At 48.2% G+C, this 23739-nt stretch overlaps 1 protein-coding gene across 3 annotated transcripts in view; it reads right to left on the reverse strand.

The window, feature by feature from the left end:
- LOC147678795 (baculoviral IAP repeat-containing protein 7-B-like) overlaps window positions 1-23739 on the reverse strand; it is a 135037-nt gene that overhangs the window by 77275 nt on the left and 34023 nt on the right. The window contains exons 3-8 of one of the 3 annotated variants that reach the window (XM_086946642.1): window positions 17588-17687; window positions 13641-13722; window positions 13012-13054; window positions 8836-8892; window positions 5666-5863; window positions 4990-5307 (exon numbers count right to left, since the gene is read on the reverse strand). In XM_086946642.1, the coding sequence (XP_086802768.1) occupies window positions 5673-5863; window positions 8836-8892; window positions 13012-13054; window positions 13641-13722; window positions 17588-17687 (473 nt within the window). In that variant the 3' untranslated portion in view covers window positions 4990-5307; window positions 5666-5672. Of the gene's footprint in view, window positions 1-4989; window positions 5308-5665; window positions 5864-8835; window positions 8893-13011; window positions 13055-13640; window positions 13723-17587; window positions 17688-23739 lie in introns of those variants that run through there. The other 2 variants (XM_086946640.1, XM_086946641.1) reach the window with 2 other exon arrangements.

Below are 23739 nucleotides of genomic sequence, written 5' to 3' on the forward strand. Positions count from 1 at the left end.
CTATATACAAAATCCAACGCTACTATTTTGCTTTACATTTCACAGGCTAAAGGGGGCGATCAAACACTATCCAACCTTTCCTAATGAGCCGTTAACTTTGGATACATTGCAATTCCTCCTAACGACACCCAACACGCACTTGGTTTCACGGCTCTACAAAATGGCTCAGACTGAAATAGGCTATAGAGAGACTAGGGCGCAGGATAGATGGACCGCAGTACTGGAAGCTCCCCTCACAGAAAACGATTGGGAGATAGCCTGCACACTGACCAAAATACGCACGCCCAATGGCAACTTGCGAATACATTTTAAATACCTGCACCAAGCATATTACACACCAGTCCAACTGCATAGATATGGTCTACATGACGAGGCAAGTTGCAAGCAATGTGGCTACAGTCAAGCGGACTTTATACATTTGGCATGGCAGTGTGCGGAGATACAGACCTATTGGAAAGAGGTGGTGTCTAAATTGTCCGAAATGGTGGGAGTAACTATTGTATGTACAATCCGCTGTTGCTTACTGAGGCTACTGGGAAGTGTGAAAGCCACGAAACGCAGGTTCTGCGCAGTGGCCTTGCTGTTGACTAAGCGAAGAGTCTCCATATGCTGGGAGTGTAACAGGGTAGCATTGGTTAAGCAGTGGCTGAAGGACATGGCGCATTGCAGGGACACGCTCCGAACGTATGAGGACTCACTGCCGCCTAGATCCAGGCCTCAAGACTATTGGTGTAGCTCACTGCCTACTTGAATGCACAAGTTGATGATTAAGTGGTTTTGACCGTCTGTTAGTTACACTGACCTCCCGCAATTCTTGAAAAACGAAGGCAACACATGTTTCATAACAATTAAATCTAGGTTGGGTGGGGAGTGCGGTAGTGGAATGATCCAGTTATGGCTTATGACTGTTATACAGTAGAAAAAGCAAAATCTGAGACCTAATATTACTGTCTACGCGGCCGGCCCACTAGGGTTGTAGGCGACTTGCTGTGTATTTTGTTATACTTGAACTGCAATTCCTTATTTGATATTTCTTTAACGGTTTTGACACTCTGCCGGCAAACACGGGGTTGTAGGCACCAAGCCGTGTAACATTGACGTACTATATCAATAAAGGTCTTGGAAACTTAATAAAAAAAAAAATTAAAAAGAATTTACTGGCTTCACTCCTTTTTTACAGCCTCGCTTTACTTAAAGCACTCAGTTTTACACTCACCTAGATACTGTCGAGACCTCACGCATGACATTGAGCATGGCATGGATGTTTGTCGCCACGATGCCAATCTAATGCAGACTACTTTACCCCCCATTTTTTAGGTCTCGCCTGTCGATGTGCATGCGCATCGAGCTTGCGAGACTATGAGGGCTTAAACAGTCTTTAACCCTCGCCTGTCGATGCGCATCGAGCTTGCGAGACTATGGGGGCTTAAACAGTCTTTAACCAACTTGCAAGGAATCGTGGCGATTCCTTGCAGTGCCCGTGAAATTCAAGCTCCATGCGCATTGAGCTTAAAAGCGCGTGCACATGCCCCCAGCCGCCTGCCTTGCATGTATTTTCCCTCAGGCGCACTCGTCCCACACCCCCGCTCCGCCCCCTCCCCTGCCTGCTGTGTCGCATTTCTTCTGTTCCCTCAGCCGCACTCCAGGCCCCTGCTGCTTTCACACCCTCTCCCCGCTCCGCCCCCTCCCCTGCCCGCCATGTCGCATTTCTCCTCCCCCCCTCCCCTTCTCTGCCTTCCCTCCGTCTTGTCTCTTCATTTCTTGGTTGCTCAGCCGCTAGGCCGTGCCTCCCCTACTCTCCTCCCCCCTCCTCTTCCTACTCTCCTCCCCCCTCCTCCTCCTACTCTCCTCCCCACTCTCTCTCTCCCAGCACAACCTTGCCGCTCAGGTTTGGACCCCCAGAGCGTTTCCTGCTCTTAACCCAGTGCCCTCCCCGCTCTACTTTAGCCGCCCCGAACTCCACTCGCTGCCCTCCCCTCTATCTATGTGCGACCTCAGTGATTAAAGTTACCAGATTATTTTATATCACAGAGAATGCAATGCTGCAGACCAGGGACAAAAGTTCTTGCGGGAACTCTGACACATGCGTCCATATGCCAGGTACTGAGAGTACTCGCCGCGCGCAGGACTCAGGCGTCTCTTTGTGACTCGTCACCTCTTCTTTTAAACTTACCGCTGCACCTCTGACTGTATCTGTTTGGGCTCCGTCTTGCTATTCGACACACCTCTGCTCCGGTTCACAAACATGTGACGTGTGTGCATGCTGTTGGAATCTGGCGTGTCACGCCCCCTCCCTTCTCCAACCCCTCCCCACTCTCTCTCCCCCAGCACAGCACCATCAAAAAACCCCAGCCGACAGTGCAATAGGTCTCGCAGCATTTGAGTTAGAGCTTTTAGAAATGTTTATGGCTTTTTTTATTTGTAATTCTTTAGCATTGGCTACAGGAAACAAAAATGCTAAAGATTTACAAAAAAAAACCCATAAACAATTCTAAAAGCACTAACTCTAATGATGCGAGACCTATTGCATTTCCAATGCTTGTTTCCCTTATACCGCTCTTCCTCCTTTTCCACAGGCAATTTCCAATATCAGGCATGCACTATTCATTGTCCTGATGATCCTAATATTGTTGAATAGGATCGCAATGTTGTCGACTCCGATGTAACAGCTTGCACGTTAATCCACGGTGTCAAAAAGTGCATTGTCTCTTCACTAAGCTTGACTTGATCTACATCAAGCTAGATTTGCCTTGCCTGAAATGTCCTTGTGTGTTGTATAGAATTGTTAATGTTTTCTTCTCTGTAGGACGCAGGACTGAGTCTCACTTAAATGTTGTGTTTCATCCAAGCTATTGGTTTGATTACATTTTTAAATGGTTTGTCCGGCTAGACATCCAAAATATAGTATTGATTCTAATCCATATTTTTCGTATTGTTTAGATCATGTGTTTAAGGACCACTGCGTACATGCATAACTGTTACCCAAGGTCCTTATTACCTTGAGGGTTCCCTTGTGTTTTTGTAACAAATATAAATAGCATGCAGAAAAGGGCTCCTCTAATCACAACACATTTAACACAAAAAATAATGCTTTATAAGGATGTGGGGTTTGGTCCAGACTGAACGTTGGTACCTGTTGCAATCACTTGCTTGGCAGATGCGTATGCTACTCATCGCAACCAGTCGCACAACAAAGCCCCCCCCCCCCCACCCCACCCCACCCCCATGTGTTGGGTGCCCCTTCAGCATTTCTTGCAGGGGGACCCCCTCACGTTTTGTTACGCCACAATCAATCGACTGGAACAGCACTCTCCTGTCCTGAGAAATCAAAGCCAGGCAGACAGCTAAACACACCTTTCTGCCAGTTGTGCTGCTGGCCTGAAAGAAATGTAAACGAGTTAATCTGCAAATCCTTTACATTCGCAGAGTAACTCCTTGTGCACATTTGCATTCCTTTCAGGCCAGCAGCTCACTGGTAGAGAGGCGCGGTTTGATGTCGGCCGGGCTTCGATTTCTCAGCACAGGAGAGTCTCTGAATAAAACTCCAGGGAGAACCATTTTAAAAACGTCTGGAATGTTTTCTTTTAGCAAATGAAGGGCGCAATCCCCTTCCCATGCCTCAACCCCCCCCAACCCCTGGGGGTCGCACCCCACAGATTGAAGACCTCTGCTCTAGTGGGAGGAGATATGCGCCTCGTGCTAATTAGCTGGGTCCCCTCATCTTCAAGCTGGAGGGGACCGATGTGTGCTCCACCTCTCCTCCCCCAAACTGAGGGGTGGGGTTGACAAAGGTGGACACATCTCTCCTCCTAGCTTGGTTTTCCTGCCAATTCTAGCTGAATCAACTCTTTAGGCTGCGGTGTGGCATGTCCAAGATCACACAAGCATCTTGCCCTATTAGTATGTATTTCCAGATACACCCAACTCAAGCCTTAATGGCTTAGCTGAAATCAAGGCTCGCGTTGCAAAGGTTTCTCCTTAAAAAAGACCGCATGGATCAGTTTTGTGCACACTGGCCCAGATATTTGTGTTAAAGTCTCTGCCATCTGCTCAGCCAGATTAGGGACGAGGCTGGAAATTGCAGATCGACCTGGTTTACTGCACCAGTTTAGCTACACTACCAGAACAGCCACTCAAAAATGACTACCAAGATAATCTATATTTGTACTGTTTCTTTAACCATGTTAATTGCCAATACTAGCCTTGAACTCTTTGCCTCAAAGACAGTCCCTTTTCTCTGAAGACCGGTCATGACTTACCGGCAGGGCAGGGGTCCTCACATTACATCAGACCTTCGACAGAGGTGGACAGGTTTCAGTAACATTGAATGCTATGGTAGCCAGGGCACTTTGAGACTGTGGGCTCAGTCAGCTTGGTTCCCAATCCAAGATGGTGGTGCCAACTTAGAGTCCGTAACGGATCCCACACTAGTACCAATCAAAATTGGCGCCCACCTCTACCGGCCATGACCGCTCTGAATAGTCATTCTAGGCACTATAAAAGGCAGCAAGGACTGATTGACTAGCAAACTGGTGTCTTGTCGCGTTCTCCAACTTTCACATTAGTTTGCACTCTACCATCTCCCTCGCTGCACCTTTGTGTTTTCTTGTCTCCTTTTGATCCCCAGAGGTTGGAGACTCACTGACAGTCTTCTAGGAGGAGCAAGTCTATTGGAGGTTAGTGTTAACATTTCAAATGTAATATCTATAGCCTTCGGTATACTTTGATTATAATCGAATCCCCCATTTTACAGAATTGATATGTTACGCTGTGGGTGGCTCTCCATTTTCCCTACGGATCCTAGTTCTGGCAGCGCGTCGGTGGCCATTCCACAGTATCATTTTACCCTTTCTAGTTCTCTTGGAATTTTACATTCAGGAAGCGGGGAGTTTGCAGCTGGAAGCCCTTCGTACAAGTGGTGGTGAAAAGACCCACGAAGGCCATGTCTGAAAGACCTCTCGTATAAAGAACACGGACAAGACTCCAGCAGCCACTCAAAATAGAAAATCTTTATTGCACAACAGTTCTAAAATAGCATACGCCCAAGCATATTTCGTAAAGGTTATAATTTTTATAAAAATAAATATATTCTGCAATATTTAATAGAATAATTTCAATATAAATTGTAGGGTTCAAACTTGGAAACAAAACAGATTTATAGTCCGTTAGGCAGAGGTGACTGGACAGGAAGTGACGGTTACTGATGGTCTGATGCTTCTCCTGGGAAGTCCATGCAGATTCTCCAAAAAGATGCAAAATGAAACCTCTTCTCTGCACAGAACCAGAGTTTGTTGAGGCTACCTAGAGCTAGAAGAAAAAGAAAATTATGAAGGAAATTACATACTATTTCAGTTCCAAAAACTCTAGCCCCGAGTGAGGACATTTGTAGAGCATATGACAAGCCCTCCAAGCACTGGAATCACTTCATCCTTTTCCCTCCGCTCTTTATCACTCCACTCACAATGAACATTGCGGCTCGCATTCTAAGGAACTTTCACTGTGGCAGCGCCAAGCATAGACATGCAGGATCTACACGGACCAACATTAGGCAAAGCTCACATGGTCTTTGCCACCACTATTGGGGTGAACAAGGGACAGAGGAAAGCACTTCAGCCAGTATACATTGAGACTGCACAGTATTTGAGAGAGGAAGGTCAAAACTCACCAGGCAGCTAGGACATGAACGTGCGGACGGAGCCCCTGATAGGCGTCCGGCAGATTGGGCAATCTGCGAGGCTGGGGGCACATTCCATACACACCACGAGATGGCCGCAAGGAACAAAGACGATGGACACCTGGTTGTCCATGCAAACCTTGCACATGCGCTCTTCCTGCAACCGGTGCAGCTGCTCCTCGGGGGTCTCTGAAAGGCAAAGATACAAACTATTCAAGCTACAACCGGGTGGATAAGGAACTACAACCTGGAAGCAGTCAGCAGTGACCCAGAAGGAGCCAGTGTGGCAGGTCTATGGCCACAGCACGTGACACAAGGATGCGTGGTCTTAAGTGCTGCTTGGAAGTTTATCAACAGGAGGGTTCAGGGCAGTGTGGGGTGTGAAGAGCCACTAACAAGTCATCTGGTCTATCAGAGGAGAGAATTACTGAAGCTGAATAATTCTAAGACAAACGCATAGGTGATTGGTGGATCAGGGGTGCGCTGGGAAGAGGGGCAACAGTTAAGTACTATGCGTTAGTGTTTATCAAAGACCTTCTAAAGCCTGGTCTAAGGCTTATGGTACAGACGCTGCACCAAGTATCGGTGGGAGCAGGAGATACAAGGTGTTTGGGGGCCAAGTGAACCTTGCCCATGGAGCGCCAGGTCCTGGCTTGGAGTATTCAGATTCTGGGTCATGGCATCAAGTATCAGGGCCTACAAGTACTTTCAGAGCATCAAGTTATGGTTAGAAAATGCGATTTGTGATTTTCAGCTATGGTCAAACATGACAATCACTACAGTGAATAGCACACTCCCTAACAGACATCTACTGACCACGCAAGGTAGTCCCATGAAGAGGAAGCGGTTACCAACGCAGCAGTGTACCAAGTTCCAGCAGATTCTTGCTCATTGTCAACAAAAATGTTATTGTAATTTGCCTCTGCAGTTGCGTCAGCATGTTGGGAGACAGGTATGTGTTGTGAGGTGTGAAAGGTATGTACGTGGTGGGCACCAAATATCATGAGGGCAGGCGGTAGGGCAGGGAAGGTTTAGGGGAAGAGGACCCAAGGGTCAGGTAAGAGCTCTTCATTGCTTGGTAAGTAAAAATGGTGGAAGCCATCAAGACTCCACATGCGCTCCAGATACATCACTGAACACCGCCATCCTAGAGGAATGACCTTAGATAATGGGCAATACTGTATAAGGCCATCCCGGAGGAATGAGCTTCTCGATCTTGGGCAATACTGAAAAAGGCCATCCTAGAGGAACGAGCTTCTCAATCATGGGCAATACTGTATACTGAGATCCGTGTTTATCGATTATGGGAAATTTTGGCAATGACTAGGACAGTGTCCCAAATTCCTGTAATCTCGGGCAGTGCCAAACAAGAGGTATGAAGTTTGCATGGAGAAGTGAATCCGCGGGGCACCCAGGATATTCAGCTGGGGCAAGCCTTGGGGTCAGCTTGGATTTTGTACATCCTTGTTCTAAACTAGAAGTGCAAGAGTGTCTGCAGTTTAGAGGATTTCCCAGTATTCATCACTGCTAGGTACACCCAAGTCCCTCGTCCAGGCGCTACGACATGCCTGGAAGTCAGAGTGAAGAGTACATCTTGGAGACCCATGCACCGATAGCAAGCGCATGGATCAGACTGGTCAAGGCGCTTTACTTGAGTGGGTCTCTAGGGATGTAGACAATGTAGAAGTAGCAGCTCTCCAGAGTCAAGGCAAAGGTTTAACCGACAAAATCGGACAGCAACTTAAACAGTGAATATAAATAGAACTTTATAGCTAAGAAAGTTACAATTTTTACCCAACTTTAAGGGCAGAGCGTTGATATAGGACCTATGGGAGAGCTCGTTGCGTGCCAGACTTTCAGGATTACGGCCATCTAGAGTCGTAGAACACGGATATTCTAAAAAATCAGGTGCAGATGGGGCCTCCTTAAGCGATGCTAGACACCTCAGATCTAGGCATTGAACAGATGTCGCTTTAGGGATGGAGCTGGTCACCGGCCTGGTAGTAATCATGCTTAAGATCACCCAATGCAGGCCCTGGGGGTGCACTCCAGGCATGGCATCAACCTGGCACCCCGAAGCAGAGATCCCTTCAGCAGATCTGATTCCAGCCTTCGAGCAGGGAGGCCCTGCTTGGGTGGAGGGACAACGGTGGATCACAAACTAAATACTTCCCAACGCCCATCAGGATGGATTCCAAGTCAGCTCTAAAATGGAGAATGAAAATGTACACAATTTATTGTGGGTGTTTGAACAGCGCAGACCAAGGCTCTAGAATAGGGGGGCACTAAAGGAGCACAACCACCCCCTGCAGGTTACAGAGGCACCGGTGGGCGAGTTGGGCAGTTTACAACAACTGGGGAAAGACTTAACTGAGGTGAATACATTAGGTAATTCGATTTACAGATAATCTGCCAGAGAGCTGGACTTCAGAAACCACGCGGGTTTAATAGAGCAGATCTCCTCCGCCTAACGGAGGATGGGTTTGCAGTTTTAATGCCAACAGATACTTTATTGGATAAAGAGCTTTGATAAGGGAGGGAGGAAAGGATATTTAGCTCATGTAACTGTATGGCTATTCTGTCCCTTCAGGAACCAAAGGCCAGACTGGACGTACGCTCCGGAATCACCAATAGCCCTTAAACTGGAGCAGCGTAAACAGGAGTGGCGTAAACTGGAGCGGCGTAAACTGGAGCTGGGTGGGGGCCACGGTTCTCGGGAGCCCTTTGGAATGTGTTGGAAGCTGAAGTGGTGAAGGAGCTGTGCACCCTACAGTAACACGTCTCCCTGCCCCTGTTGTCTGCAAGGTTGCCATTACCTCCTTGACATGGGGTACACTACAGTCCTGAACCTTCCTCCCCCATCATCCATGGTTCACATGCGTCCAAAGGGCAGACAACACTTGGAGATGCTGACCAGGACTGGACAGAGCAAAGACCCTGACAGCAACCTGGAATACACAGCAAGAGGGTCCAGTATTCAAGCCCTAGTACTAATCAGCCATGAGAGGTGAAGGAGGAAGGGCAAAGGTCAACCACATCTTCGTGCCAATGATGAAGTCGGGGTCGTTCTGCAGAAACAGACTGAATACCTCTGCGGCACATAGCGGGTCATTCCCAATGCACCCAACCCTCCCCTAAGCGCTTGTGCTGCCGTACATCACCTTCATCCTTCGCTGGGGTCTGCCTGGTTTGCATCGCCTGCTCACAAGCCTCCAGCTCTGCAGGGAAAGAAAGGAGTCTTGAACCAATCACACTTCACAGAAGACTTTCCCCACGCAGAGCTTCGCACAAACGCAGTACAGTGTCCCAGGCAGAGGGAAACAAGACGTGCAAGTAACGAGAAGCACCCAGGGTGGGCAGCACCGACCAGCTGCGCAATGCTGGAGGATCTCAACACAAGGCACAACGTGGGCCTCAGATGGTCAATAGTGGAGAAGGACTTGAGCCTGGTGGAGATGCGCAAAACGACGTCAGCAGGGACTCGCTGCCCAGCTGCGCAATGCTGGAGGATCTCAACATGAGGCACAATGACCGCCGGATTCAGGCCATCTCAAGGATGTGAAGTGAGAGGGTGGAGCAGTTTGAGATCCTCCCTCTGGATTACTACAGGTAAAGCTTGCTAGGGTACTGGGGTCTTGTGCCGAGGGGAGGTGGGCAGGCACTATTCATACTTCAAGGAAGGGAAGGACTTAATACGTAATTATTTGTGGGTTTGTAATGCTCTAGAATCGACTCCCGAAGAAGTATCTCTGCGCAGTAGACCGCTGGGGAACCCGTCCTGGCTTTCCCTGAGAGATGGTCCCTACTGGGTACCTCCAAGGTGAAACCAGGCATCCCCGGCGTATGTGGGGGCCGTTGTGGAGATGAGGCAAGCTAATGCCCAGAGTTGCAGAGTGTGATCCCTGGTTAGAGTAGGCACCGATGCGAGAATTATCGAGTCCGCTGACCCTGGTCCACCACCCTGCCGCATCGGGAATTGAACCCTGGTCCCGGGCCGTCCTCTGCTTTCGGGTCTGCCGCCTCTAACCACTGAGCCACACCACTCGACTTGGAAAACTACTTGCTCTACTAGGGGCTCAGATACTAAAACCATGGGGCTGGGAGTTTTGGATCTGCACGCACCAATAGTAGAATAGACTCTTTTGCAGTGCGAGTCTTGCAATCGAACACAACCATTCTTAAACTCTGGACCGGCTACACAATCTCTACCGAGTGAGACCGCTGGGTTGTTTAGCTAACGAGAGGCTGAAAACAAAGACCCGGCCATGCAATATGTGCAAGAGTGACCATTACAACTCCAACCGTTGGGTGCACCAGTCTGTGGGTCTCCCAGTCTGTGGGGGTCCACCACCGGTCTGTGGGGGTCCACCACCGGTCTAAGACCAGTGCAGAGTTGGCAGCACAATCCTGAAAAGTAGCATGGGTGATGGAACGCACATCTACAGCTTGCAAGGGCCTCCAGACAACTTTACAGGAATGTCCATCGAAGGAGACAAGTGTCCCTGAAGCCTCCCTCGAGCGCTCACCAAAAACTTCGCTCGTTAAATTCCATGAACGTTGAAGCTTGAAAAAACAAACATTTAAAGAAGGCCTGCGGTCCTTCCAGCACCAGAGGTAGGTGGGACTTGGAGTATTTCTGGTGTAGAGATTTGTACTCGTTTCAGCAAAATCTAGGACTCTACACAATGCTGCAAGAAGTAGAGCAGGGGTCCCTGGAGGGCCGGATCCATTCCAGATTTTTTGGATATCCCCATTGAGATACAAGTAGTAATTTTAAAAATCTGCCATGGATCCGGCCCTCCAGGACCGGTTTGGAGACCCCTGAAGTAGAGTAAAGCAATAAACCTACACCGGATTCCTATAGATTGGAAACAGATTGGTTTTCAAGGTTTATTCCCAGAGGGACACTCCTGACCCCCTGTGTCTCCATGTTACATCCAAAGGGGGGGAGAAAGAGGGTAGGGCCAGGTTCACCCTCCTGTCATTAGCACTAATCAAAAAAACGTTTGTGGACCAAAAGTCAGGAACCTGGCCGGTAGATAGTATTCACAACGCTCGTTGGGGTTGGAATATCTGTGATGTAGATAGAAAGAAAGTGATATTTCTTGAGTCCCCTCACTCACCAGGGTTTCCCACAGTGACATGCTTCATCATTGGGGACATCCCAGTCCTCTACGGACTGAGGCGTGCTACGACTTGCGAACTACGTAGGAGCACTTTTTTGTGATGGACTATGTGTGGTGCAAGTGGCGTTTGTGAATATGGAGTGGTATGATCTATGTGGGTTAAAATACCTGCCTAGTGAGCTATACAGGATTTATTCTTGCTCCTGGGTGGTATTTTAAAAGTGGGGTAGAGAACTAGGGATCCTACTGTCAATGAGTTAGGCATGCCTATTCCCTTGTGTCAACATGGTTCGAGATTCCCCTATCTCTTCAGGACAACACAGGGACCAGCCCTGTGTACGCCACTCCTGTGAATACTATCTACCAATTAAAAACCAAAAACACACTGGTCTGTATCAGAGCCTGTCGTGCTCCAGAAGTAAACGAACACTCCTACCTAAGTCAGTGGCCGTTACCAAGGCTATGTACCATTAGCTTACTCATAAAGTACCAAAATAAGCAACCCGTATGGTGGGATTCACTACAATTGTCGAATAGACCCATACAGAGAGACTGGATTTCCATCAACGTCAGATGTAGATCATGTATTCTCATTTGGTCATCCAAATAGGAATGGTAGGTCTCATGCTCCTTGAGACTAATCCATAACCCATACTCGTCTGGGTCACATCTCCAAATGTCATGAAGACCATGAGTGCAATGATCGTGATGGAGTCGGTGCAGTGCAAAAAATAAAGTGTGGTGAAATTAAAAAAGGATAGAAGATCAATACAACAAGCTTTAATATAACTTGATCTCTCCCTTCCTAAAAACAAGAACAGTGCAAAGATGCAGTCTAACCATATAACTGCATGTATCGGGCCAACATGTTTCGCCCACAAGGGAACTAAATCCCGCTGCTTTCTTCAGGGCCACAGTCCTTAACGTTTGCTACTGCATATCAAAAACGTGAAACATAACTAAACCAATCAAAGGATACAAGTGTGTCATATGTATTTCTCTCAATCCTCTTTCAACCAGTATCGTTTGTATCTGTTCACAAAAGAAATCAGAGATCTAACATGAATCCCAAAATAAGGTTGCCTTATGGTCAAAGTTCCAAAAAGGTGACCACTATTTTTAACTAACTATATTCTATCCTTTTTTAATTTCACCACACTTTATTATTTTTGCACTGCACCGGACTCCATCACGATCATTGCACTCATGGTCTTCACGACATTTGGAGATGTGACCCAGACGAGTATGGGTTATGGATTAGTCTCAATGATCATGAGACATACCATTCCTATTTGGATGACCAAATGAGAATACATGATCTACATCGGACGTTGATGGAAATCCAGTCTCTCTGTACGGGTCTATTTGACAATTGTAGTGAATCCCACCATACGGGTTGCTTATTTTGGTACTTTATGAGTAAGCTAATGGTACATAGCCTCAGTAACGGCCACTGACTTGGGTAGGAGTGTTGATTTACTTCTGGAACACGGCAGGCTCTGATACAGACCACAGTGTGTTTTTGGTTTTTAATTCATTGAGTAGGTGACTTCACCCTGGGTAGGTCTTTAAACATTTTCCCTTAGTATTAAACAATCAAGAGAAAAAGGATATATCTACCAGCCAGGTTCCTGACTTTTGGTCCACAAAAGTTTTTTTGCTTAGTGCCCCTGTGTCTCCACCCATCCCAATCCATCTCTGCAATCTGTTCTCTCCTCACAGGTGAGCAGAAGGAAAAGGACCGCAAACTACAGTTCAACATGGTCAGAAGTCAGTCGCTTTCTTGATTACAACTTAGTCAGGCGGTCTTACTGCTCTCGCAAGACAGACCTACAGGTGCTTCTGGTGGGAACCGGTCCAGGCTGGGTCTTCAAAGTAAAGTGTTAAGTCATCAGGAGGGGGTTCCTTCGCCCATATGACCAATTCCACACAATGGGCAATCAGATGGTCCACAGGTATTTGCCAGAGGTCATTTAAAGCGACAGCTCGCCTCCTGCTCGAGAGAGTGAATCTAGTTAAAGGACTTCTGTTTAACATTTGTACGGATGGAAAACCAATGAGCTCTTGATCAACACTGCTTTAACTGGTTGGAGACACCTCAGCGGGTCCACCTGCTGGCCTCAGCGAGCCCAGGACAGGGCCACGGCCAGGGCTACCAAGGAACAAGCAGGAAGAGACGTGTCAACACTGCTGCGCAGGCCATGGACTCACCTCTGTGCTGCGGGGGGCTGGTCTCCGTCTCCTGCACAACCTCCTGAAAGAAACAAGATAGTCACTAGACAGAGCGCATCTTGAACCAGCTGCCCAGACAGATGTGAATGTGTGGCACCCAGGGCAGTACAACAGAGCAGCTACTGCCAAGGCCTCCTCCCAGGCTTTACCTGCACTTCTTTAATCCAACCCTCCTTGTCTCCAGAGGGTAAGTAGGTTTGGGCAAACCAACTTACTTACCCTCATCCCACTAGCAATCCTGGCAAAAAATAAAATAAAACCTTCTGGCATCACAAGAGTGCCTTTGAGGATTTAGGCATTGGTTACTTGGCACAACAGTTCACAAAAATAGACAGTACCCAATATTGTGCCATGTGACCAGTTTCAAATGGAATGCCAATGGCAGCAAGGTACAGGGGGCGAGTGAGGTGAGTATCACCAGCTCAGGTGCAAAAGGCAGGGATCCAGCATCGTCAAAGGAGTCACCCTCAGATGGAACCAGATTCTACCCCGTACCCAGGTCCCCTTCTCCCTTTGTCCCTTGTACTCTGAAGGGTGAGCCCCCCCCCCCTCCGCCACGCCCCACCTTTGCACAATAAACAAGCTCCCCGACAGACCATGCGCCTTACCTGATCTTCCGGTGTTCCGACGTACTGATATTGGGCTCCGGCGATGTAAGACTCCCCCAGGACATGCTGCACGAACTCACACCTAAGGAAGTAGACGAGCCGGGATAGAAACAGCTTTTAAAATTCCCACCAAGTGACAGAAACGTTCACAATGTGCACCAGGGAGATGCAGCCAGAAAGGGACTATGATGCACTGGTTACTGTGGAAATTTACTAGATCCAAAAACATGGCCTAGAATTTAATCAACATTTACCCAACAGAAGAATGTTTTACTACAAAACAGTTCTAGCCTTTGTATCCGTGTAAACACATCCAGCGTTGAATGTACTCGTATGGTAACATTACAGCAGAAATTAAAGAAATCTCACTGCATGGAGACAGCGACTGGAGGGGAACCCCTCTCTGTGGTAACCGGTTAAACTCCATCTTACTCACAGCTCCAGGGTGCACAAGAGCCTTAAGTGCACACACGTGTGAGGTGGGAACACGTCAGCAACAAAACCCTCTGGAGCATCTTTTCATATGACAAACATTACAAAATGCACCAGGCCAGAAAAGTAACCCCTGGTGACGCAGGTTTGAAGGTAAAACTTCAGGACTAGTCAGCGACTTCTCGGTGATCAGTTGCTTCTTTAAAGAACATTCCTTCCCGAGTGACCGCAATCTCGCTTCCCAGCACTTGCTTCTTTAAAGTGCACACAGTCGTGGTCAAGTGCTCTTGACAGCCATTCAAATACTTGGTTGCTAAACTTAAAGTGCCTTCTCTGGTCAGAAATGCTATCAAATGAATGCCTTCTCCCTTCTGTACTGAAAGGGCACTCAATACAAGGGGGGTTCCTATGCCTAAAGCTGCTGGAAGTCCAAGGGAGCAGGTAAATGCCAAGCCTTCAAACCTCTTGTAGTCAAACTCTGCAGCTGATCCTGGCTTCCCAGAAGGAAGAACTGGTGCACTTTTGGCCAGGGAGTCTCACTGGAGCAGTGCAACCATTAAACTGCGGTTAAAACCGAATAAAACCGACTTTGCTACCTTTGCAAAAAGAAGGTAGTCTACATGTTCTTTGAATCACAATTTATTAAAACCCAGATGTTTGGAACCACCTCAAAGTTCACACCAGTGACACATCAGCTTGAGAGGTCTCATGTCGACCAAGTCTTGCATGGATACAATTGCTCATTATCTTGTTGTGCAGTAGGGCTCCGGGGCCAGTGGTCAGTGTTGAAGACCAGGAGCGTGACACGCGACAGCCAATCAGGGCCATAGGATCTTGTGCTGACGGGATCCCCTCAACTGTGGAGGATTCGCCTGGTTTGAGAGCGCTGCAGGTAAATCCTCCATTAAAAACACTGCTTTGCACTTACGCACCTTCTCCCTGGTGCTTCCGTCCTCCCAGGAGCCCACTTGGACTTGAGCCAGTCTGTGTGAAAGGAAATTGCAAGTGACCCCTGTTCACAAACCTGAAGCTCTACGCTAGATAGAATTCAAGCAGATCAGTGCCTAGAGTAGATTGCGGGGTCTAAACCCCACAGCTCTTAGGATTAAACCGACAGCGTTAAAGTTCCAACAGCTTGCAGGAAGGGGCTTCTAAAATCTTTCCCCACCGCATCTAGCAGTGAAAGGAGTGGATATCCTGCAAGACGGCTAACATCACCTCCTACAAAACTGGCTGAAAAGGAGTAGCGATTCGCTTGAAGCGTGGAGGTAGAAATGTGGCTCAAAGCGGGTGTCTAACCTAGGCAGAGCTCAAGCGGTCTCTAATAGATTTCATTTCCAATCAATGGGCTTAGAGACCGCCCACTGCTTACCATTGGCTGGCTTCAGTCCCACATATTTCCTTGCTTCTTATTGGTCAGCTGCTGCGGGCTTCCTTCCTCTGAGTTTGTTCCTCCCCTGGAGTGTGGGTGGATCACTCTGCTCCTTCCGCTGCTCTTTTTTATAGGGGCAACTCTGGGTTTAAGCGGTCTACCAGAGGGCGTCTTTCAGCTGGCCCCCTCCTGCACTTCTCCCCTGTCCATCTTCTTACCCGTTAAACCGCCCTCTCCCTCCATTCTTCAAGTTGCTTGCCTCCACCAGCCCCCTCACTTGTTGTCTATGTTTGCCCCTAAACTGCCCTCCCTACTTCTGTTGTCTGGGTTTGACGCATTCAAGACGGGCACTCATAGCAGTTCTAGATCAACTGACTTGCTTAACAGTAAAAGTAATATCTGGGCACAATTGTGTTCCAGGCAGTAATGAAATCAATTCGCTTAATACCAAATTTCCAAAAGGTGGTGACAAGTGACTTCAAATGCCACCGAAGAAAGTTCATTGCGATGGAACTGGATTCTGGTTTATTAAAGATTGTACATGCTCTCCAGGTCAATACGTCTGTGTGTTTGGGTAATGATGACTACTTCGACCCAAAATAACTAGCATTGGTGCAAGACTGCCCCCTTGCCCCTAAACTCCAACGTGTACCATGAGGATCTGCCTAAGGAAGAGTTCAGTTAACTCTTTCCGCAAACCTGGTCCATTCGGTCTCAGGCGGATGATGGTCGCTAATGACTTGGTAATCTTACATCGAACACCCGCTGCTCTTCAAAGACGGTCTGATGCTCTGCCCTCCTGCAATACTAAGTTTGAAATCACAAATCTGAACAAAGCTCAGATTCTAAAGCTTGGGACGAAGCCGTGTATGGTCCTGGCATGAGTGGAGTGGATAGTACTTCGGAGCAGTCTTCAACTGGACATTACGCTGGTCTCCAGGTGGACAGCCTTAAAAAACGGGACTCCCAGCCATGCGCTGGACTCATTTTGGCACATGCTGCAACAGTTTGTACGTGGTCCCCTCATCTGCAATTAACAGACCAAAATCTCATGAACAAAACCAAATGGACGGTATTCGACCATTATTCCATTTTGGGCATTTAAGACAGATTACCCACACGCATACATGAGTATAGTTGGGTGGACGTCGTGTGAGTTCACAGGGAAAGCAGGTCTATTATCATCCACTCCTAGAAGCCACAACAGCTTCCAAAGCTTTTCAGGGAGGAATTGACACCATCACCATTTTCATGATCACAGAGGTATTCCAAGCCCAAATGCAGCCTCAGAGAGGCTTGGGAGGGTGAATATTTGGAAAGAAAAACTTTAAACCATAAACCATAAGTTGTGTGAGTTTGTTGATTGGAAAAGACGACAGGACTTAAACTGCACAAAATATTAGTACACGGTGCAGTCACTGCACATCAGAGCAATGGGCGGCTCCTTTCAGTCCCTTTTCTTTAATCAATTCTACAGCACAAGCTGCCTTGGGATATTGGGATTAATTATTGGGCTAGATTTAGAATTTGGCATCGGGTTACTCCGGCACACACGGGATGGATAACACGGCCGCCGTATTACAAGTTCCGTAGGATATAATGCACTTTTAAGGCGGTGGGTGGGATAGCCGTCATGGTGTGACCCCGCCACTACACTCTAAACCAGGACCCACGAGTGACATCATCTGGAAGGGCCAAGTGAGCATCATATGGGCTGGTAGGATCTCAGAAAGGAGCTGGGGAAGAGTACAAGGCATCACTTCACAGTACGCAACACGTGTCGCGACAGAGGACAATAAAAGGCAGACATACAGCCATTACTGCTTCAGGGAAAAGAGCGTGTGATGGAGTCTTGTCCAAGTGGCCCTCTGTTTCGTCTCACCCAGTCCCCATGTTTTAGTATGAAAGAATGACTTGTTGCCACTGGTATCTGAGTTCACAAAATCAAGTCATGTCAACAAGGAGGGGGGAATTAGAATTGCAATCGTTGAAATCGGAGGACGCAAACCCAGAAGGCTCGCGCATAGGGGCATCCAATGGAGAGCTCAGGAAGCAGGTGCTGGCAGGGAAATGCCCCAGTGATGGGGCCGGCACTCCCCACCACAACCAACCACATCTCATATTTGGCTAAAAATCAGTTTACCTGGGAAACCACTTGGCGTGCTGGAACAAGGGGTCATTGTCCACCTCCCATTTACGAAGGCCTCCGCCGCAGTAGAAGCACTTGACGTAGTCCCCGTGGCCTGCAGAGGATACAAGTTCAGTCAGTGACAGGGGATTGGCGTTCACGGCAGCCTCCATGTCAGTACCTAGATTAGCACCTCGTCCTTCGCTAGAGGCTGGAATATTTGGGCACTCTAAATTGCCAATAACTTGCAAAACGAGGGGTGCTCAGAAAACCCTCTGATGAGGGTGGCAATGTGCTTAGAAGGAATATGAATAGATAACGTTGAGAATGCTAGAGGGTTTAAGAACATTAGAGTGAAGATAACAGAAAAATGTATGTTTATTCGGTGTTCAATACAGAGAAAGAATTAATGAGTGAGGAAAACAAAACCACATTTCCATACTAGGAGGTTCATTTAGAGTCCCCAAAAGGTCCCAGATCCTACTTTTATCCCCAGGTGTCGCACAAGTGAAAGTAAAAATGCCCAATTTCATAACCAGACTTCGTTTAAGTGTTAGAATTACCTTCTACATCAAAGAAAGACCACAGACCCAATATTGTATTCATTTTTGTAATCAGATTTTGCACAAGTTTAAACACAACATAGCTATGTTAACAAATTCGGGGAGCGAGAAGGTGGGGGGGAAGATCACAAGGCGGCGGGAGTCACATTTCTAACCCACCAGTGCAAGGACTCTGTTCAATGCATTGGAAATAAGTCAGAAAGTCCAGCTGGACAAGAACAGCGACATTAACCCGCTGAGCAAACCGGTTGTAAAAAAAGTTTAAAAAGCAAGAGACGGCTGGGGGCCTTTTCCATCTATGGGACCAACATCCACAGCACTGCTCCCTCCTTGCTTCCATTTAGATAAAAGTTGAAGGTTCACCTCTTCAAAAGGTCACAAAGACACTCTTCTTTCTTTACTGGTTTCTTCTTTCTTGCTTATAAACCTTTCTTAAAATGCACTTTGTTCTTGTAGTTCTAGATTTCAATTCTAGTTTTTAGGTTCATCGTTTATTATAGGCTATGTTTAATTTACATGGTTTTTATACGTTTGTTTTCTCCCTTTTATTGATTAGAATCGTGTATTAGCCCATATTATATTTATCAATCTTTGGTTGGATTGAATCTATGTTTCTTTTCATTCGTTGTAAATGCTTTTGGTTTGTTTATTCTCTTTAATAAAGCATTTTCATACAAAAAATAAAAAAGATCACAATGTATTAACCATCCACTAACCGGCTTCCTCGCCCATCTCTCATGGCCCCAATGCCCATCATTGACCCTGTGGTGCGCTCTGCAGCTTCTTGCATAGGGTTCCGCTATAGAAATAGTGCGCACAAACATATCAATAGGTCTGGATATTTGGGGTATATCTTGTGCGACGTCTGGATGCAACAACAAGCCTTGCATGCAGTCTTTCAGGTGAATATCAGCCCTCTCACGAGTTATGGGACCTAGGGCCAGATGTATCAAGATACACTTTTGCGATTCTCAAATAGCGATTTTTAAGGAATCGCTATTTGAGAATTGCAAAATGCTATGTATGTAGAAAGTCGCTATTTTTTAGCGATTTCTTAAAATTCCTTAATTGCAATTAGCAAATTGCTAATCGCAATTAAGGAATAATAATTTCCCATTCATTTCTATGGGCCTGGAGGCCCATAGGAATGAATGTGAAGTTATTCTCAATTTGCGATTCGCAATTTGAGAAAGCAAATGGAGAATAATTTCAAGGGTGCAGGGGTGTCCAATGGACACCCTGTTGCACCCCTGAAATAAGCATGGGTACACATACATGCCCTAAGGGCATGTATGTGCATCACTTGACACTTTGAAAAATGCCAAAATTGGCATTTTTCAAGAAATTCGCAAATTTCCACCAACTTGAAGTTGGTGGTAATTTGCGATTCCTTAGACAAAAAGCAATTTATTTTTGCGTCATACATTGCATTTAAGGAATCGCAAATTTTGCGATTCCTTAAATGAGGAGCCGGAGTGGTGCGAGCGCCGGACAACGTGAGAAGTGTCAGCAATTAACGCCACAATAGAGTTAATTAATGTCACTTTTCTGCTCAATTTCTTTGCTGCCCAGATTTAAAAAAATGTAGAAGATGACTGTCACATTCCGCTTTTCAAGACTCATCCTCTCGTGATTTACACACACCTTTCAACTGCCACACCCTGACCTTCAATTTATAGGTCCCATGGAATTATTTTATTTTCCAGTTCGGACACTGGTTAGTTCTCCCTTGCACGCTAGCTCCAGATACTCCGGGCCGCACATCTCTTTCCGTCCATCTCCCTCAATCCCTTCCACCATTGCCCTTCACCTTTCTCTCAATCTCGCTCAATGTCTCCAGTCGCCAACTCTCGCCTATATCTCCCCACTGCTCCCCACCTCTGGTCTCTCCCTTCTCCCGCTTCTTCTCTCCTCAACCCCTGAACTCTCTCAGTCTCGCTCGCCCATTCTATCCTCCCTCTGGCTCCATTTTGTCCTCTCAGGCTTGCTTGAACCTCCCACACGCCCCACCTGCGACCACTGCAGGTTGGGGAGCTCTTTCCTCCGAGGCAGGGTGTAGGGGAGAGGCATATGCAGACCTATGTTATTGGCTGTTAGATGGGGGGGCGACGGGACCCCGAAGTAAGACTACGATATTTTTTCCTGCCCCATGCAATCGGTATCCGCGTGACCGCTCCACCCGCGCTGCATGTCTCATCTGGCACATGTAAGACGGCGCCTCCCAGTCCAGAGCTCACCTGAGGCGCACCTGAGGCAGCAGGAGGTGCAGGGGGGACCCGCGCTGGGCCCTCAGCGACCGAACCATTCCTGGCAGCAGGTGAAGCCCACCTGAGCCTCTCCGGGATGGCGTGTGTTTAGGGGGGCACCTCCTCAGTCCAACCCCTAGTTGAGCCCCATAGACCAGGGCAGTTGTATGGGACACCCCAGCCCGCAACAACCGACCACAGCCGCGGGCGCTGGGGAGCGCAGCCCGGAGCCCCCCTCGGTTCCCGCCTGAGGGCGGGGGTTCGCCACGCGCAGCCAGTCGGCTGGAAGAACGGAGGGGTACCGCGGCGACACCCACCTGCCGCTGACGGCGACACTAGACACGGGCCTTCCGTCGCCAGGGGGCGGTACCTCGGGGCAGCTGAAGTACGCCACCCCACCTCGTGCTCCGCAGCCCCCTCTACTTGGAACATAGAGTCTAGAGCCATGCGGACCCCGGAGCTCACCACCACGGGCATTTGCCACCTGACGACCAACAGATAGCGACTGGGCGCTCGCGAGTAAAGCCTGGGCGTGCAGGTGGTAGCCCCTGGGGCATGTTGATTAGTTGGCATGGGTGGGAGAGGAAGGCGCTAGCGTTCTGTCTGTGCTCGCGCATGACTGTGCGTGCGCATGACTGTCTGCGCGTGTAAATGACAATACCATTTATTTATATTTAAAAAAAAAAAAATGAAAAAAATGTCATGAGCAATGCCAATAGCTCTACCTTTAATAATGCAGAGACCATTGCACTGTAAATGCTTGTTCACTATTGCAAGGCTGCCAGTTCCCCATAGGATAGAATGGGAGGTTTGTTTATAACATCTTATAAACATAACTGGGCCAGAAAATGTGGTAAGAAAATAAAGTTTAGTATGCCTGAACTCAGAATCTAAAGATGCATCTTCTAGTGAAGGTGATTTTTACATTCTGCGTTTGAAAATACCACTTTTAGAAAGTAGGTATTTTCTTGCTCAGTCATCACGTGTGCCTCTGCTGGAATGTGGATTGCCTGTCTGGGCTTTGGGTGACAGAAGGCTGGGGGGCAGGAGTGGCTCCAGATAGTCTAGGTAGGTCAGGAAAGGGCTGAATTGACATGGGCTACGATGGGAAAAGGGGGAGGAGATTTTCCTTGCACCTCAAAGGGCCTGGTCTGCCACTGACAAATGCCATCTCCACCTCCTGCCAGAAATTCACACCAGAGAAGGCCCAACTGGTTCTGACCGGGCATAGACACCCTCTGCCTGAAAGATCACAGGATTTTTGGACATAAATACTGGGTCCCCGACCCCTGAACTTTAGAACTCATCTGGAACAAGAAGACTGCTAGGAAGGAGAGACGCGAAAAGGAACTGCTTTGCTGGGTGTTTTTCTGGACTGACCTGCAGTGGCTGCTTCTGTCTTGAGCAGTGAAAGGACTGGACTTTTCTGCAATCTTCTTTTGTTAGTTTCTCCAAGGGCTTGCGGTAGAGCTTGCCACCTCTTCAAGAAGTCTCAGGAACAGCAAAGACTTCAAGCTCTTCTGCCCTCAGCACTGGGGACTGTGTTTTATGCTCCAAACAGAGGTAAACCAATTAGACTAGGTCTACGACGACGCTGTCAACTCCATGTCCTGAAGGCACCACAGAGGGCACCGCCGCAACATGACCTTGGTTTCACCGATGACACCTGTTGCCAACGAGCCGCTGCTCGCACCGCAACCTGGGGCACCGCACTCTGCACAGCCTCACTTCACGAGGACGCCTTGGCCTGCCTGACCGCCACTTCCTACCGAAATAGATGCCGCTGCTTGCGCCGTGGTTCAAGGGCACCACTCGTAAGTCACACAACGCACCACCCTCACCCTGCACTGAAGTCTTGGCCTACCGGCGTTGGCGCCATCGACTCCAGTTCGCCAGCCGACAACAGCGCTTCAGCAACGAGGCTGCTGCTGCTTGCACTGTGGCGAGCACAGCCTTTATCTCGCACAGCGACCCTGGTCTCATCGATGACGCCATCTGACTGCCACAGAGCCGCTGTTCGCACCGCGACCTGGGGCACCGCACTCTGCACTGTTGCACTACACACCACAGTATCCAACGCCTGCCGGTGCCAGCGCTCCAGATTCACCAGAGAGGAGCTCGACCTGCAACTCGAGCGACTTCAAGGGTATCAGCGCCCTGCATTTCTCACAGGTACTGTTTGCCGGTCTTCCCAACACCGTAGCTGGCCCGCGACCAGCCAGAACTGTTGGGATTGGTTGTTCACGACGCCGTGGTAGCCCAGATGGAGCTACCCACACAAGGAACTCTTTAATCAACATAATTTTGGAACTGAACTTTTAGGTATAGTATTGTGGATTTTTATCGTATTTGGTCTGGTCTTAAGTATATACAAATTTGATGTTTTCTAAACTGGTGCGCTGTCCTTTTGTAGTGCATACCCCGTTTTACTGTTCGTTATGTGCAAATGCTTTACACAATGCCTCAAAGATAAGCCTGGCTGCTCGTGCCAAGCTACCAAGGGGGGTGAGCAGGGGTTATTTTAGAAGTGTAACTCCCTTATCCTGACTAGGGTGGTGGTTTCTGCCTCGATTTGGCATAAGTCTCAGCTAGCCAGAAATCCCATTTCTAACATACCCAAACTGAGCTTCCATCCCTTCCTTCCAGGGTGAGCCTAGGAGGGGAGCGGGAGAATCTCTCCTGTACCCCTCCGTCCTGCACTGAAGCCAAGGCAGAGGAGGCAATGCTGCTCAGCCCCTTCTACCGCTGCCCTTGGAAGTGGAAGGTTGGTGCCTTCCTCCTCTGCCTTGCGCGGTCAGTCACAACCGTTGTGACAGATGCTGTAATCCCCCCCCCCTCTTCCCTTCCTCTGAAATGGAAGTAGCAGCTCGGGTTCTGGGTAGATGTTCATGAGGGCAAATGATTGAGAGAGTCTCATGTTGCCGGTCGCCGTCGTAAAGCTGTTCAGACTACATGATCATCCAAATCTTGGCCTCTCAGAAGACCACAGACAGCAATGGTTACAGAACACTCTGGCAAAGTGTGACAGATTTCAGAAAGAAGTGGGGCGAGACAGTCATTAAATGTCAGTTTGACTGCAAAAGAACGTGGGCTGAAGGGCTGAAAGGACTGATTCAGACACTCCAGAGACCACTACCCCTTCCACAGACCTTGTTAACGTTCACTTCAGTTTCCTAATCTCAGAATTGAAAGACGTTATATTCAAATTGACTGAGTTTCCGGTTGTCCATCTGCACAGGAATGGGAATCCCTTTTCTGCCAATACTTCAGAATATCCAGTGCCTGGACGCCCCCAGTAAGACCGGACAGAAGCACATCACCCGATTAGGGCTGATTGGGTCAGGAAGAGCCTGGAGCC

Source organism: Lissotriton vulgaris, chromosome 12 (assembly GCF_964263255.1).
Source record: "Lissotriton vulgaris chromosome 12, aLisVul1.2, whole genome shotgun sequence".
NCBI lineage: Eukaryota > Metazoa > Chordata > Amphibia > Caudata > Salamandridae > Lissotriton > Lissotriton vulgaris.